Here is a 16,521-nt window from a genome sequence, read left to right as displayed (position 1 = left end):
TGGTCTCGAACTCCCGACCTCAGATGATCTGCCTGCCTCGGCCTCTCAAAGTGCTGGGATTACAGGCATGAGCCACCGCTCCACGATCACAATATTTCTAAGATGCCAGCAGGGAACTAACTGCCAAATAAAAATTCTAAGAAAAAGCGGGGACCTCGCCGCCCAAGCCCAGAGAAAGTTTCAACAAACTTGGGCCTTGGTTTTGGTGGCCTGGAGAGGTGAGGGACACAGACGTGAAGGAGCAGAGCCTGTCCAAAGCGGGGGTGTGGGGTGGGGGTGTCTCGGCTGGGACCTCCAAGGGTCTCCCTCATCGTCCTCTACTTCTGGGCAATGCGAGAAAGTGCCTTTAGCACAGAACAGAGGAACCCGAGCGAAGAAAACGTCCCCGGGAAGCCGTGGCCCAGATTTAGCCTGGATGGATCCGGGGCCCAGGTCAGCTTTTAGCTTAGAGAGGGGGCGGCTTCGCCCTGCCTCAGAGACCCGCCCAGACGATGCTCTCAAGGGCGGCAGATGGCAAGTGCAGGAGGAGGCCGGGAAGCGGAGCCAGCAGAAATAGAATCTGAGGTCCCCGCACCCACCTGAGGCTGCTGTTTCAGACGAGGCTGAAAGGCTTGTCCTTGCGCCCACCTTCCGCGCCGCGGGCCCCTCCCGCAAGGGGATGGCCCCGCCCGACAGGGGAGGCCCGCCCCCGGGTCCGGCCAATCCCCGCCAGGTAGTGCAGGTGGCCCCGCCCCACAGGACGGCTCTTCCCAGGATCCAGCCAATCCCCGTCAGGTAATGCCTGCGGCCCCGCCCCACAGGGGACGAGCCCGCGCACCTGCTTCCTCGCGGCCGAGGCGCCCGGGGCTGCGTCCCCGTCTCGTGGGGAGGAGCGGCCCAGGCACAACGTTCACTGAGCGCCTGCCATGAGCCCGCAGCCCTCGACCCAGGGGCGTCGTGAACGATATCGGTCCCGTAAGGGGACGGGCGACGCGGTGACAGGAGGCTCTCGGGGTGCCTCGCGCAGGTGCTCGGCCGGGCGGGACGCCGCCGCCTCCCTTGCTTCCACCAGGCCCCGCCCAGGCGCACAGGCCCCGCCCTCCTAAATTAGCCAGAGGCGGGGCCTGTGCCAAGCCCCGCCCCTAGCGTCACGGCCGCGGACCCCGGGCGGAGCCGGCTCCCGGCGGAAGCGCGCGGCGCGCGGGGAGGCCCGAACTGAGCGGCGGCGGCTGGAGAGCGCTGGGGACAGACAGGTAGCGCCGTCGCCCGCGGGGTCCGCAGCTCTGTCTGCCGGGCGAAGGGGCTCTGGTCGGGAGAGGGCTCAACGGGCGGAAGCGCGTGTCTAGAGAAGGGTGCGGTCGATAACCGGGGGCGCCCCTGGAAGGCCGAGGTACCCGGGCTGGAGGGAGGGGCTGGAGGTGCGGGGGCGCCCGGCTGGAGGGACCTGGATCGCTGGGTGGGCGGACAGCTGATGGGGCCGAGGTCTCCAGGGTAGGGGGTGCCGAAGGTACCGGCGGCGCCCAGCCGGTGGGGGGGGTCTCCAGGCTCGAGGGGTCCTGGGGACGCTGGGTGGGGGCCCGGGGAGAGAGCGGCTGGCGGGGCGCGGCCGTAGGTCCCTGACCCCCGCCCCCCGCAGGATGGGCAGCAGCTCGCTGTCCGAGGACTACCGCCTGTGCCTGGAGCGCGAGCTGCGACGGGGCCGCGCGGGCGTGTGCGGGGACCCCTCGCTGCGCGCGGTGCTCTGGCAGATCCTGGTGGAGGACTTCGACCTGCACGGGGCGCTGCAGGACGACGCGCTGGCGCTGCTCACCGACGGGCTGTGGGGCCGCGCCGACCTGGCGCCCGCGCTACGCGGCCTGGCCCGCGCCTTCGAGCTGCTGGAACTGGCCGCGGTGCACCTGTACCTGCTGCCCTGGAGGAAGGAGTTCACCACCATCAAGGTAGGCGGAGGTCAGGAGGAGCGCGCCCCTCGTCCTGGCCTGCGGGTCGCGGGGCCGTCGACTGTGCGGGACCACGCCTTTCGGGGGAGAGGTATCCTCAGTGCCCGGTGGGCTTCTCAAGGCTCCGAGCGCTGAGGGGTCGTGGGCGTGTGGGGGCACCCACTCCTAGGGCTGAGATCATGGGGTGGGCGAGGGCAGGCTGGGTGCTCCCTACGGGGTCCTGCCCTGAGAGCTTGCGTCAGTGTCTTCCCTAAGAGGCCTCGCGGCTCCAGTTGCCATGGAAATATTAGGACAGGGGCACAGAAGGGATTTGAGGTCTCGTGGTCATCCTAGTTCCTCTAGGATATGGGCCAATCCCATTTGCAGAGGAGGACAGCAGATGGGTGCATCCCTGTGAAGTCTCAGGGCTGGCACAGACCTAGTGAACTCCTCGGCCTGGGGCCGGAGGCTGTGCCCAGGGCTGGAGGCTGTGCCCTATGGCTGGCCTGGCCCCTCTAGGTGAGCTCCTGGCGGCAGGAGGGGGCAGGGCCGCCGGGAGCTCTGAGCTAATTCGGAAGAGTAGGAAGCCGATGACGTTACTGCGCACGTGGGCGAGCTACGCCTCCGCCGGTTGCCATGGCAGCGGCCGTCTCTCCGCGGCTCCCCGGGGACACCTGCTGGTCGGAGGGGCCAGGACTCTCATTCATGAGGGAGACGGACAGGCCCGCCCTTGAGGCCTCCCAGCGGGGCAGGGCAGGGGAATAACCGGCTTCAGTGCTGGGCAGCCCTGGTTTGGACCTAGTCCTGCTGCCTCCTGGCCTCGAGGCCTTGGCCAAGTTAGCTAATCTCAGCCCCTTTCCTCCCCTGAGACAGGGACACAAGAACAGTCCAGTTCATGGGGCCAGAGGAATGAATCGAAGCCCCGAGCTGAGTGCTGCAGGCCCTGGGTGTTCCACACATGGGCCGTGTCATGCCATTAGATGCTGGGAGTGCCTGAGTTAGGGAATTTTAGTGAGGAGACGCCCGCAGTGATTGTCCTGAGGTTCCTTTAGTTCTTCACTTAACTGTAGGCTAGAAAGCGCTCACCCTGGGCCGGGCGCGGTGGCTCACGCCTGTAATCCCAGCACTTTGGGAGGCCGAGGTGGGCGGATCATGAGGCCAGGGGTTCGAGACCAGCCTGACCAACATGGTGAAACCCCATCTCTATTAAAAAATACAAAAATTAGCCGGGAGCGGTGGCTCACGCCTGTAATCCCAGCACTTTGGGAGGCTGAGACAGGCGGATCACGAGGTCAGGAGATCGAGACCATCCTGGCTAATACGGTGAAACCCCGTCTCTACTAAAAATATAAAAAGAAATTAGCCAGGCGTGGTGGCGGGCGCCTGTAGTCCCAGCTACTCGGGAGGCTGAGGCAGGAGAATGGCGGGAACCCGGAAGCCAGAGCTTGCAGTGAGCTGAGATCCGGCCACTGCACTCCAGCCTGGGCAACAGAGCGAGACTCCGTCTCAAAAAACAAAAAACAAAAAACAAAAATTAGCCGGGTGTGGTGGTGGCGCCTGTAACCCCAGCTACTCAGGAGGCTGAGGCAGGAGAATCACTTGAACCTGGGAGGTGGAGGTTGCAGTGAGCCAAGATAGTGCCATTGCACTCTAGCCTGGTGACAGAGCGAGACTTCGTCTCAAAGAAGAAAAAAAAGGAAGCACTCACCCTTCTGCTATCCCATGGCTGTCAGCCCAGTGCACAGACAGCCTCTGTAGGGCTCTGAAAACAGATGCTACACCCCCGTGGTGGAATACTACACAGCAGGGGAAATGAATGCTACAGCTTCCGTCCTGATCTTCTAGAATATAATGGAAAAGAACAAAGTTCAGAACAACACGTTTAAGAGGCTACCTGTCTAGCTTTGGTTAGAAACCTTACAAAGAAAAGAGGTGAAAAAAAACGGGGGTGGGCTACCTCATAAAAGGGGCAAACAAAATCTGTATGGGCAAATACATTCAAAACTAGATTAGGCCATCTCCACGGGTGAAGGGAGTGGTGGGAACCCAGAACAGTGGAATTTCTCAGTAAGCTCTTTAGTTTGTTCTGATTCGTGAGCCAGGTTAATGTATTAGTTGTTTTTTCCATTAAATTTTAAGAAATTCGGCCGGGCGTGGTGGCTCACACCTGTAATTCCAGCACTTGGGAGGCCAAGGCGGGGGGATCATGAGGTTAAGAGATTAAGACCTTCCTGGTCAACATGGTGAAACCTCGTCTCTACTAAATATACAAAAATTAGCGGGGCGTGGTGGCGTGCACCTGTAATCCCAGCTACTCGGGAGGCCGAGGCAGGAGGATTGCTTGAACCTGGGAGGCAGAAGTTGTAGTGAGCTGAGATTGCACCACTGCACTCCAGACAGTGCACCAGTGGTCTGCACTTTTGAGACTCTGTCTCAAAACAACAACAACAACAACAAATTCTCGTGTTTGGGCCTGGCCCAGACTGACTAAGCCTAGTCTCTGGGGTTGGGCCTGAGCATCAGAAGCTGCCAAGGCCTGAGCCGACAGATCCCGGACCCACTGTATCCTAGGGTCCGGCCTATGGGAGGGTGGGCAGCACTGACCAGGCCGCTCCCTTGCAGACATTTTCCGGGGGCTACGTGCACGTGCTGAAGGGTGTGCTCTCAGACGACCTCCTCCTGAAGAGCTTCCAGAAGATGGGCTACGTGCGCAGGGACAGCCACCGGCTCATGGTGACCGCCCTGCCCCCCGCCTGCCAGCTGGTGCAGGTGGCCCTGGGCTGCTTCGCTCTCCGGCTGGAGTGTGAGATCCTGGGCGAGGTGCTGGCCCAGCTGGGCACCAGTGTACTACCAGCTGAGGAGCTGCTGCAGGCACGGCGTGCCAGCGGGGACGTGGCTTCCTGTGTGGCCTGGCTGCAGCAGCGGCTGGCCCAGGATGAGGAGCCTCCACCCCTGCCCCCCCGAGGCTCCCCTGCTGCTTACAGGGCCCCGCTGGACTTATATCGGGACCTGCAGGAGGACGAGGGGTCGGAGGACGCCAGCCTGTATGGGGAGCCGTCACCAGGCCCTGACTCGCCCTCGGCAGAGGTGGCCTACAGGCCGCCACTGTGGGAGCAGAGTGCCAAACTGTGGGGCACTGGGGGCCGGGCCTGGGAGCCCCCAGCTGAGGAGCTGCCACAGGCCAGCAGCCCACCCTATGGGGCCTTGGAGGAGGGGCTAGAACCAGAACCCTCCGCCTTCTCCTTCGTGTCTCTGCGCCGTGAGCTGAGTAGGCCTGGGGACCTGGCCACCCCTGAAAGCTCTGCAGGGGCCAGCCCGAGGCGTATTCGGGCAGAGGGGGTACCGGCCTCAGCCTATAGGTCTGTCTCTGAGCCCCCAGGCTACCAGGCACACAGCTGCCTGTCCCCTGGCGCCCTGCCCACCCTCTGCTGTGACACCTGTCGCCAGCTGCACGCTGCCCACTGTGCAGCCCTGCCCGCCTGCCGCCCGGGCCACTCGCTGCGTGTGCTGCTTGGTGACGCCCAGCGGCGCTTGTGGCTGCAGCGTGCACAGATGGACACTCTGCTCTACAGTAGTCCCGGGGCCCGGCCCTAGGCCAGCGGGGCCCCAGGTCAAGGGCTCTTGGGAGACAGCTCCCGTGGTGCTTTTCTCTTTGCTGGCGAGGGGTCTGGGCCTCTGGTCACCTTGTCCCTGGGGGAGTTCTGGGCACAGCAGGGGGTTGAAGAGTCCTGGCCAACCCCTGCTGGAGGTGGGACTCTCCATGGAAAGCTCCAAGGGCAGCAGGCCTAAGCTGGCCCGCAGGAGCCTTTCCACATTTCCCCGCCCTCGGAACCCAGATGCCCACATGTGCTGGGCAGAGGGGTCCAGCCTGTTCCAGCCAGTGCCTGAACCTGTCTCTGAGAAGGACCCTGTGCCCCAAGGCCTGCGGCTCCGGGCCCGCTCCCTGCAGTATGGGGCTCAGGACTTGGTCCTCCATGTGTCCCAGGGATTCTCCACACGGGTGTCCTCAAGGGCCTGTTGGTGACACTGAGGTCCCCCTGCCAAGCTCTGCTGGGGCCGATCTGGGGGGCTCTGCTGGGTGCATGGCTGACCTGGCTTCGGGGACCCCAGCCCTCCCCTTGGGTGGCTCAGCAGCTGGGCCCACAGACAGGAAAGGACCTGACCTCAAACCAGATGTGGAGGTGCCCGAGAGCCGCAGGAACAGGCAGCAGTAGATGGCTGGGAAGGCCTGAGCGTCCCTGCTGCTGGGCGGAGGGGCTGTAGGCAGGACACCCAGGCGGCTGGGTCTTGGTCAGTCCAGTGGTAACGATGCCCCTCCCCTCCCCTTGGGTGCAGCCCACAGGCCGGAGAGAAGATGGCTCTGCCCTAACCTCGGGTCTGGCGAGGGAGGGGGCAGGGTGCATCCACTGGAAGCTGAGCCTGCTCTCCCTACCCTCCTCCCCACCCTCTTCCTCCCCACCCTCTTCCTCCCCAGCACACAGAGGGATGGTCAGCATCAGAGCACATTAAACGCTGGTGAAACCATGTCTGTTAAGAAAGCTTTTATCCAACAAGAGCCTACAGTTTTGCTCAGCATCTGAGCCATGACCCCCTGTTGGGGCCCCCGTGGGGAGCAGGGATATAGCTCAGCCCCCAGCCCAGGGCTCTCAGTGGTCTTGGGGCATCCTCAATTGTGGCTCCCACCCCACACCTTGTCCCTCTTGTCCTCATCTGGAGTCCTGCCAGGCCCACCTGGGGTCACCACAGCCGACCCATGCACAGGGCACCCCAGGCAACTGAGGGGGGATACAAAGGTCTTCCGGGCCCGCTGATCCCAGGCCAGCATCCACCACAACTCGAAGACAGTGGGGGGACTGCAGCCGCCACTCCTCCCAGGAAGCAGTGGTCCCGTGCTTCCAGTACAGCGAGGAGGAGAGCCGCACGAGACCCCTCAGTGGTCCCATGTTTCCAACACAGCAGGACCCCTGCGGCCACAGATGGGGCCGCCAGACCCGCCCTTCCAGGGTGCCCCCGTGTCACCCTGCATTCATGCCCTGCCTGTTTTTGGGAGCAGTAGTGGGTTCAGGGTAGACAGTGGGAGGAAGTCAGTCAAGGGGATGAGCTGGGTCCCAGGCACCTCGTCAGCTCCTAGCACCCTTCACGGACACCGCCGCCCGAAAGACATGGTGTGGGAATACAGGCGTATGCCAGGCCCACCGTCAGGGTTTACAGCGCTTGCTCTGGCCTTCAGAGGTGGCCGGGGCGGCCCGCTTGTTGCGGTGGTGGGGGAAGGTGGGCATGAGCTCCGGCTCACAGGCTGCAGGGAGAAGGGTGGCTCAGTGCTGGGCGGGGCAGGGCCCCAGATAGGGGAAGCAGGCCCAGGTCTGAGTCCAGCTCTGCCTCTGGACCTGGCCCTCGGCTGTCTGTGCCTCCACATGCCCCTGTCCTCTTACCCTAGAAAGGGGGTGCCGTCAGTGAGGGCACCAGGCCAATTCTCCACCACCCACCCCTGGCGAAACGGGCTCCCAGCCGTTTTTGCTCCCCGCAGAGCGAGTCTGAGGAACCCTGGACACTCACGTAGGGGCTTCTCCTTGAAGTAGGAGCTCTCCAGGCAGTCCCCGGCCGTCGCCCTGGAGGAGGCAGCCTGCATTAGTGCGACTCGTGAGTCCGGCTTCCTCGTCTCCCACCCAGCTGAGCAGCTGTGATTGAAGTTCTCAAAGGAAGCCTGGTGGCCAGAAACCGCTGAGCGGCTGTGCCTGGGGAGCGGCCTCTCCGCCGCAGTGAGGCTGGGCTCTGGGAAACGGCCTCGACAGTGCGGGTGGTGGGGGCCCTGCCCCCCGGGCAGAGACAGCACCTTTTCTTCGGGTCGTACATGAACAGGAAGTGCAGCAGGCGCAGACCGGCCTCCGAGAGCCACGGGAACTTGTGCTTCAGGTTGTTGTAGGGCTGCTTCCGGAGACTGTACTGGCCGACCAGCGGCAGCTTGGAAAAGCCCTATGGGAGGCAGGAGCTGAGGCGCAGAGGGCGTGGGCACGGGCAGGGGGCTGCGGGTCTGCCCAGGACACCCACCGGCCAGATGTTCTCACTGGGCGTCCCCAGCAGCTGCACGATCAAGTCGATCTGGTGGATCTCAGACGTGCCAGGGAGAAGGGGCTTGTGCGCCAGCAGCTCGGCCAGGATGCAACCCACGGCCCTGCGGAGAACAGCGGACCTCACTGCGGCCAGACCTCTGCTGACCCCGCCAGCGCGAGGCACGCTGGGTCAGGGACACTGTGAAGGATAGGCAGGGACCACTGGCTCCCCACGCGGGCCCTGCAGGCCTCCCAGGGTGACAAGGGCAGAGGCAGGCGTGCCTGCTGCAGACCTCTGTGCTCCACAGCAAGCTAAGTTCTCACACCTCCTCCTGGGTTCCCAGGCTCAGGCCCACCTCCCTGGGAGTGGGAGGCTGGCAAAGACCCCACTGCAGTCCTGCCCCTCCCTGAGGCTGAGCTCAGGAACCAGGTGCCCCAGCTCCCGTCCCAGCCCTTCCAGAGGACCCGGGAGCAGTAACCGCTCCTCACCACATGTCGATGCTGGTGGTCTGCGTGGTGGTTCCCAACAGCAGTTCGGGGGCTCGGTACCTGCACAAAGCAGCACCCACCTCAGTACGGCCGGCTCCTCTCCCCCAGCCCAGGCCTCCACAGGACACAGCCTCCCTGAGAGCCTGTGGTGACCTGGAAACCTGTCCCAACTGGGAGCACCCTCTGCCCCAAGCCCTGCAGATCTAGGTGGCGCACACAGCAATGGCTGCCGGTGGCGGCACGTGCAGCGGCGTCCTGAGAGTCGCAGGGACCACAGACCCTCAGCACACAGCCACACCAGCCACCACCAACCTGTTCTCAGATGGGGACGACACGACGTGGCGTCCTGACCTATGTCTGACCAACTCTGATGTTCAGCCCTTGCTAAGCATGACCCTGTCTGGCTGAAAGTATCCAAGAGGAAGAACCAGGGAAACCATGCAAGCTGCCCATCCTTCAGTCGGAAGCGGCCTTCCCTCCAGAGACGGTTTCCCGGCCACAGTGCGTTTCTGGCTCTCAGGGCGAGGTGTGTCTCAGCTAGGCAGGTCCCTTGACGCCACTGAGCCCGGCTCTCACCATTTTGTGGGACAGCCCTGCTGTGTCCTGGAGACTGTCCTAGACCCAGCGTTTATGAGTTTGCACAAACCCTATAGCTTAACATTCCCAAGGCCATTTGCGGCTTCAGACTGACGTCGCAAGGAGCCCTCCACCAGGCAGGCCTGGTCCCCAGGGGCCACCACGCTTCAGAAGGACTTACCAGAGAGTGACCACCTTGGGGGTCATTGGCTTTACTGGGACGCCATAGGCCCGGGCCAAGCCGAAATCCGCTGTAGCAGAAAGGGGAGTGTGTGTCACCAAGTGAGAGCTGACAATCTAGGGACAGGGCCTGGCACAAGTTGCACCCACCTGTCTTCACACAGCCCTTGTCAGTCATGAGCAAGTTGGAAACCTTCAGGTCCCTGTGATAGAAAAACAGTGGCAGGTGGTTCCCAGAGGGCGAGGGTCACCGGGGGGATGAGACCTCCCCCACGGCACTGACATGCCACACCAGAGGGCGAGGGTCACCGGGGGATGAGACCTCCCCCACGGCACTGACATGCCACACCAGAGGGCGAGGGCCACCGGGGGGATGAGACCTCCCCCACGGCACTGATGCCCACACCAGAGGGCGAGGGTCACCGGGGGATAAGACCTCTCCCACAGCACCGATGTCCATAGACTTCCTGCACATTTTCTCATGTTTGGGCTTTTTAGTATCTTTTTTTTTTTTGAGACAGAGTCTCGTACTGTTGCCCAGGCTGGAGTGCAGTGGTGCGATCTCGGCTCACTGCAAGCTCCGCCTCCCGGGTTCACGCCATTCTCCTGCCTCAGCCTCCCGAGTAGCTGGGACTACAGGCGCCGCCACCGCACCCGGCTAATTTTTTTTTTTATTTTTAGTAGACGGGGTTTCACCGTGTTAGCCAGGATGGTCTCAATCTCCTGACCTCGTGATCCGCCCGCCTCGGCCTCTCAAAGTGCTGGGATTACAGGCATGAGCCACCGTGCCTGGCCTAGTATCTTTATTATTTTTATTTTCATGAACCCATACATGCTCTTAATGTTTGAGCCTTTTAAAACTGGGAGTGCATGACCAGGCGCGGTGGCTCCCACCTGTAATCCCAGCACTTTGGGAGGCCGAGGCGGGTGGATCACCTGAGCCCAGGTGTTTGAGACCAGCCTGGGCAACACAGAGAGACCCCTTTTCTGTTTCAGAATAAAACACAAATGGAGTGGGCAGTGGGCAGCTGCTGCAGCTGGGAACCCTTGAGCTTTTAGTAACTTTCCATAGGAAGCAGCAGAGTCAGGCCTCAGCGGAATCTGTGCTTCCGACTCTGGCAGGCCGTCACCCACCTGTGGATGATGAAGTTCCTGTGCAGATACTGGAGGCCCCGGAGCACCTGCAGCACGATGCACTTGACCTGTGTAGAGGGTCAGAGGTGCCAGGTCAGGCTGAGCCTGCAGGGAAGCCCGGCCCGGCCCGGCCACACCCACAGTGGCCAGCAGGACTGGCAGTCACAACAGCCCAGGAAACCAGTGCCCTCGCAAGGCTCTCGGCCCCGGGGCCGCATGCTCCCACCAGATGCCCCCACCACAGGAATTCTACCTCGCTGAAGCTCACTGACACACTGGGAGGCGGAGGCAGAGGCAGCAGCAGCTCTGCAAATCCCCAGGTGGCCCTGTTTTGTTATAAATGTGCACCACAAGGGCCCATGAAGCCCATTCCCCCACCCCAGGCCCTCTGCCACGCACTTGGGCCTCCGAGAAGGGTGTTGGCATATTCTCCAGGAGGCTGGCCAGGTCCTGCTCACAGTAACCCATCACCAGGAAGATGCTAGAAGAAACAGAAGATGCATACCACCCTCCGGCCTTCTAAGGGGTCAAAGTGGACCCTCCCCTGCTGCAGGAGGGGACATGGGCAGGACAACCTGTGTCCGCCTCTGACAACGGGCTGGGCCAGGCAGTGAGGTGGGGCCATCTCTTCTCTGACAACCTCGTGCCCAGTGACACTCAGTCCTCACTCTGTGCGACACCTCTAGCCCAAGATACATGCTCCCTGGGGCCCGATGCACAGAGCAGGAGACCGCGTACCTCTCCAGGTGGTTCCCCACAACCACCTCCTTCAGCTCCACGATGTTGGGGTGACGCAGGCGGAGCAGCAGTGTGATCTCCCGCAGGCTGCTGATGGGGATGCCTGGGGAGGGAGGCGGCCTCAGCGAGCCCCACCCCAGTGATGACGGGGACCCCCGACCCCAGCCACTCCCGGGGCTTCATGAACACCTGATGCCAGTCGCTGCAGCTGTCCCCACCTCAGGGAAGATCAGGGAGACCCCAATAAGCACTTTTAACTCTTTCTTGACCAAATACGCATCAGCACCTCTAGCCACCATGGACATCCGTCTGGGGCGTGGCAGGGCCCTGCCTACACAGGCAGGTGCTGGGGGTGGAGGGGACAGCAGAGCTGAGCCTGCAGGAGGAGGAGGGGATGGAGACCACAGAGCCCTCCCGGCAGACAGCTGAGGCCGCGTGTGGACCTGGGGGTGACGCGCTGGGCCACGCCAGAACCCGCCCAGAGGATGGCCCCCTACAGCCACCGTGCAGTCGCTCTGAGGAAACTTCAGGTAACTCACACCTTTCTGCCTCCTCCCAGCGTGGGGTCCCAGCACCCCATCCTCCTGCTCACCATCCTCCTCCTTGTCACACCTTTCTGCCTCCTCCCAGTGTGGGGTCCCAGCACCCCATCCTCCTGCTCACCATCCTTGTCACACCTTTCTGCCTCCTCCCAGCGTGGGGTCCCAGCACCCCATCCTCCTGCTCACCATCCTCCTCCTTGTCACACCTTTCTGCCTCCTCCCAGTGTGGGGTCCCAGCACCCCATCTTCCTGCTCACCATCCTTCTCTTTGTCCATCCGTACCTTCTTCAGCGCGACAATCTCATCTGTCTGGGTGTCCCGGGCCCGATCTGCAATGGAAACGCGTTGGTGACGACGTCCATCTCGATGCCCCTCGTGGGCCCCCTAGTGCTGCACAGGAACCTCTCCATGAGCCACAGGGGTCCCCGTTCTCTCCTCTGACAACCTCCTGCCCGTGACACTCAATCCGCACTCTGTGCAACACCTGCAGCCCGAGACACCTGCTCCCTGGGGGGGTTTCCTCATTGGAACTGCGCAGGGGGTGCCCAGCTTTGCTCTGTGCTGGACCCTGGCCTCCAGCCACTCAGTTCTGTGGCTCCAGGCTCTCCCTGTGCGCCTCCTCGGCACGCAGATCACAGCTTTGAGCTCTTGTAATGTCCTAAAAGCAAGCAAGGTACTCTATGTAGAAAAAAGTGAACCTTATTTTGTGTGAAGATGGCTCTACACAACACCGTGCCAATGTGTGCAGCTTCCAGAATGATCTACGCCAATTTCACAGCTGTTATGAGCTTCAGTTGTGTGTGGTGGTTTTGGTTTTTTTGAGACAGGGTCTCCCTCTGTTGCCAAGGCTGGAGTGCGGTGGCGCGATCACAGCTCACTGCAGCCTCAAACTCCTAGGCTTCGCCGGGTGCAGTGGCTCGCACCTGTAATCCCAGTGCTTTGGGAGGCTGAGGCAGGAGGATCATTTGAGCCCAGAAGTTCAAGACCAGCCCGAGCAACATAGGGAGATCCCATCTCTACCAAAAATCAAAAAATCAGCCGGGTGTGATTCTGTACTCTTGTGGTCCCAGATACTCAGGAGGCTGAGGTGGGAGGATCACTTGAGCCTGGGAGGTCGAGGCTGCAGTGAGCTGTGGTGATGCCACTGCACTCCAGCCTGGGCAATAGAGCAAAACCCATCTCAAAAACAAACAAAAGGAAAAACCACCTGGGCTCAGGTGACCCCTCCAGAGTTGCTGAGGTTATAGACATGAGCATCGTGTCCACCTCCTGCCGCTTCTGGAAAGTTCTGTATTTGATTTCTCTGACAGTTCTCTCTACTCTGCGTGACACATTTGGTTTATGGGCATTAGCAACTGGATGCTTCCGTTTATCCAGAAATGGTGTAACATTTGTGATGACTACACCAGGAATTAAAGTTGCGAACAAGTTTCTGCCCTGGTTTAGAGTACAGGGTCTGAGTCCCATCCAGCCCAACGCAGCTGCCGCTTCAACAGTCTCATCCCACACTGTCACAGCCACGAGTTGCGGCTACACGCTCTGGCCTTGGCCACTCACACACAATGCCGTAGGTACCCTCTCCAATGCGGTTCAGCTTCTCAAACTCCTTCACACTGCGGCATCGTCCCAGCTGAAAAAGAACGGTGTTGCCAGTGTGGAAATCTGGCAGCTGATGGAACAACTGAGGAAATTTCAAATGGAATTTGTACCAGGGAGCCCACTCACGTCTTGCTCACCAAGCAGAAAGGCAACCACATGCTCAGGCTGTTTTTTTTTTTTTTTTGAGACGGAGTCTCACTCTGTCACCCAGGCTGGAGTGCAGTGGCGTGATCTTGGTTCACCGCAAGCTCCTCCTCCCGGGTTCCCTCCATTCTCCTGCCTCAGCCTCCCGAGGAGCTAGGACTACAGACACCCACCACCCTGCCCAGCTATTTTTTTTTTTTTTTTTTGTATTTTTACTAGAGACGGGGTTTCACTGTGTTAGCCAGGATGGTCTCAATCTCCCCTGACCTCATGATCCGCCCGCCTCAGCCTCCCAAAGTGCTGGGATTACAGGCGTGAGCCACCACGGCCGGACTTTTTTCTTTTTTTGAGACTGAGTCTCGCTCTGTTGCCCAGGCTGGAGTGCAGTGGCAAGATCTTGGTTCACTGTAAGCTCCACCTCCTGGGTTCAAGTGATTCTCCAGCATCAGCCTCCTGAGTAGCTGGGACTACAGGCACGTGCCACAACCGGCCAATTTTCTATTTTTAGTAGAGACGGGGTTTTACCATGTCAGCCAGGATGGTCTCGATCTCCTGATTGTCATGCACGTCCGTGTGAAGAGACCACCAAACAGGCTTTGTGCGAGCAATAAAGCTTTTTAATCACCTGGGTGCGGGCGGGTTGAGTCCGAAAAGAGTCAGCGAAGGGAGATAAGGGTGGGGCCGTTTTATAGGATTTGGGTAGGTAAAGGAAAATTACAGTAGAAAGGGGGTTGTTCTCTGGTGGGCAGGAGTGGGGGTCACAAGGCGCTCAGTGGGGGAGTTTTTCAGCCAAGATGAGCCAGGAAAAGGAATTTCACAAGGTAATGTCATCACTTAGGGCAAGGACCAGCCATTTTCACTTCTTTTGTGATTTTTCAGTTACTTCAGGCCATCTGGGCGTATAGGTGCAAGTCACGGGATGCAATGGCTTGACTTGGGCTCAGAGGCCTGACACTGATTCACCCACCTCAGCCTCCCAGAGTGCTAGGATTACAAGCGTGAGCCACCGTGCCTCGCCTCTTGGGTTTTTCTGATGAGAAAAGGTGGTGACGATACTGGGCCAATGCTTTGCAAGAAATATCAGAGGCGGCCACTCAGATACTCCCTTTCAATCCCATGTACAAAACTACATCTGCGGCAGAGGCTGCTGTCCCAGCATCCCTATGTCACTACCTCCTGTAAGATATGAAACGCTACCCAGTGGCATCTGGCCTTGGGATGTGAGCTGAAGGGACTGTGTGACTTCCAGGTGAAAGGAAGCTTTCACCTCTCCTCGCCTCAGTGACGGGAAGACAAACAGAACCAGAATGCCTGGCCCACCTGTGCAAAAAAACTGCTTCTCTCCAGAATGTTAGGGGAGAGTGAAGAAAGGCATCATCTTAAGGCCCTATATTTTGGGGTCTCTGTCCTAGTAGAGTCTGTGCCGTTCTCCATGGATCTAACAAGCACATGTAGGCGGGGGGGACGTGGCTCATGCCTGTAATCCCAGCACTTTGGGAGGCCGAGGCGGGCAGATCACGAGGTCCGGAGATGGAGACCATCCTGGCGAACATGGTGAAACCCCATTAACTCTATTAAAAATATGAAAAAATTAGCCGGGCGTGGTGACAGGCACCTGTAGTTCCAGCTACCCGGGAGGCTGAGGCAGGAGAATGGCGTGAACCCGGGAGGTGCAGCTTGCAGTGAGCTAAGACTGCGTCACTGCACTCAAGCCTGGGTGACAGAGCGACTCCGTCTCCAAAAAAAAAAGAAAAAAGCACATGTAGCAAAGTCTGAAACCTCACGGCCCCATTTCCCGGCTTCCCTTCTCTTAACCCTCAGTCTCAAACCTGGGCTCAAGCAATCCTCCCACTTCAGCCTCCCAGACTGCTGAGATTACAGGTGTGAGCCACTGGCTGGCCTTTGTTCTCATTCTGATTCTTTCCTGACACCTGGAGACCGAGTCAGAAGCATCTGGCCTGGCACTCACTGATGGCCTAGCCTCAACCTCCCTTTCCTGCCTTAATCCCTCTTCTCACATCCTCTGCTTGTGCTCTTCTCCACACCCTTCTTATTTCTGGGTGTCCAAATCCTTGTCACATTTCCTGAACACAAAGAAAGGCCATGCCAGGCCGGATGCGGTGGCTCACGCCTGTAATTCCAGCACTTTGGGAGGCCAAGGCGGGAAAATCACTTGAGCCCAGGAGGCTGACGATGCACCGAGCCCTGATCATGCCACTACATTCTAGCCTGGGCGAGAGCGCGAGACTCTGTCTCAAAAAACAAAAAAGGATAAGGCCAAATCACTACTTCACCCGAGTCCAGCACGGGACTCAACGCGGTGAGCGCCTGCTGCGCGTCTGAATGAGCCAAGTGTGGCTCCTGTTGTCATCCAGCCACGATCTGTTAATGATTCTTACTGAACACGTGGCTTGTCCTCTCAGAGCACCAGCCAGCAGTTAAAACACAAACCAGCGGCCAAAGTTCAAGCCTGTCCGCCCCCACCAGCCGTGCACCTGGGCGACATCGCCCAACGCCCCGAGGCTCCCTCCTGGTCTCTGCAGACGGAGGCACCGGCACCTCTGCAAGGGCCGCGCGCCAGGGCTCGCGTGAAGCCGCCAGGCAGCGCCGGAGCCCGCCCGATGCAGCCCAACCCCAGCGGGAGCCTTCAAGCCCCAACTCGTCGCGCGAGTAAATTTTTCACAGAAGCAAGCGGCTCGCGGCTCAGCCTGCAAAGCCCGGCCCGGGCGCTGAGCTGGAGCCCGGAGCCTGCTCTTCCCACGGCGCGGGCCCGTCTCTCTGCGGGCGCGAGGCATCCCCGAGCCCGCCCCGGCCCCCCGAGATCTCCGGGGACCGCCCGTCCGAGTCCCGAGCCCGCCCCGCCCTCCGCCCCCGCCGCGGGGAACTCTGGGACTGTCGCTCCGGCCCGTGCCGGAAGCTTCGGCGCGGCAGCGCGACACGAGACTCCCCAGTTCCGGCCAAGCAGTGCCGCTAGCGAAGCGCGCAGAGCTGCCCGGGTGGCCCCCCGCGCACCCTGTGTTCCGGAGGCACCGTGAAGAAGCCCTCCTTACGAATACACTTCAGACGGATCTGCTCCGACTCTAGGTCTGGCTCCGCCATGCCCAGCGCTGGCCACGCCTCCTGTGCGCGCAGGCGCAGACGCGGACGGCCCCGCGGCGCGTGCGCGAAAGC

At 60.7% G+C, this 16,521-nt stretch overlaps 2 protein-coding genes across 33 annotated transcripts in view; one reads left to right on the top strand and one right to left on the bottom strand.

Moving 5' to 3' along the window:
* The first annotated feature begins 748 nt into the window (after positions 1-748).
* LOC105488868 (spermatogenesis associated 2 like) lies at positions 749-6,422 on the top strand. 2 transcript variants are annotated; one of them, XM_011753367.3, is made up of 3 exons: positions 749-1,369; positions 1,616-1,919; positions 4,521-6,422. In XM_011753367.3, the coding sequence occupies exons 2-3, from the start codon at positions 1,617-1,619 to the stop codon at positions 5,490-5,492; spliced, it is 1,275 nt and encodes a 424-aa protein (XP_011751669.2). In that variant the 5' UTR covers positions 749-1,369; position 1,616; the 3' UTR covers positions 5,493-6,422. The 2 variants fall into 2 exon arrangements, with proteins under 2 accessions (XP_011751669.2, XP_011751667.2); XM_011753365.3 differs by having other exon boundaries at positions 754-1,232.
* A 2-nt stretch (positions 6,423-6,424) lies between these two features.
* The window catches only part of LOC105488864 (cyclin dependent kinase 10), a 37,311-nt gene continuing 27,214 nt past the window's right edge, over positions 6,425-16,521 (bottom strand). For 4 of the 31 annotated variants that reach the window (XR_011616699.1, XR_011616698.1, XR_011616706.1 and 1 more), the window contains 10 exons: positions 13,165-13,237; positions 11,865-11,936; positions 11,066-11,283; positions 10,328-10,395; positions 9,344-9,396; positions 9,195-9,264; positions 8,438-8,497; positions 7,947-8,070; positions 7,455-7,871; positions 7,099-7,194 (listed from right to left, as the gene is read on the bottom strand). Coding sequence is in view for 11 of the 31 variants with exons in the window: in XM_011753358.3 (XP_011751660.1) it covers positions 7,097-7,194; positions 7,455-7,507; positions 7,732-7,871; positions 7,947-8,070; positions 8,438-8,497; positions 9,195-9,264; positions 9,344-9,396; positions 10,328-10,395; positions 10,727-10,808; positions 11,066-11,168; positions 11,865-11,936; positions 13,165-13,237; positions 16,363-16,449 (1,083 nt within the window). In the remaining 20 variants the exon portion in view is untranslated. The other 27 variants (XM_011753358.3, XM_071085145.1, XM_071085144.1 and 24 more) reach the window with 27 other exon arrangements.

The sequence above is a fragment of the Macaca nemestrina genome, chromosome 18 (assembly GCF_043159975.1).
Source record: "Macaca nemestrina isolate mMacNem1 chromosome 18, mMacNem.hap1, whole genome shotgun sequence".
Classification (NCBI taxonomy): Eukaryota; Metazoa; Chordata; class Mammalia; order Primates; family Cercopithecidae; genus Macaca; species Macaca nemestrina.
This window is presented reverse-complemented; position numbering and strand designations above follow the sequence as displayed.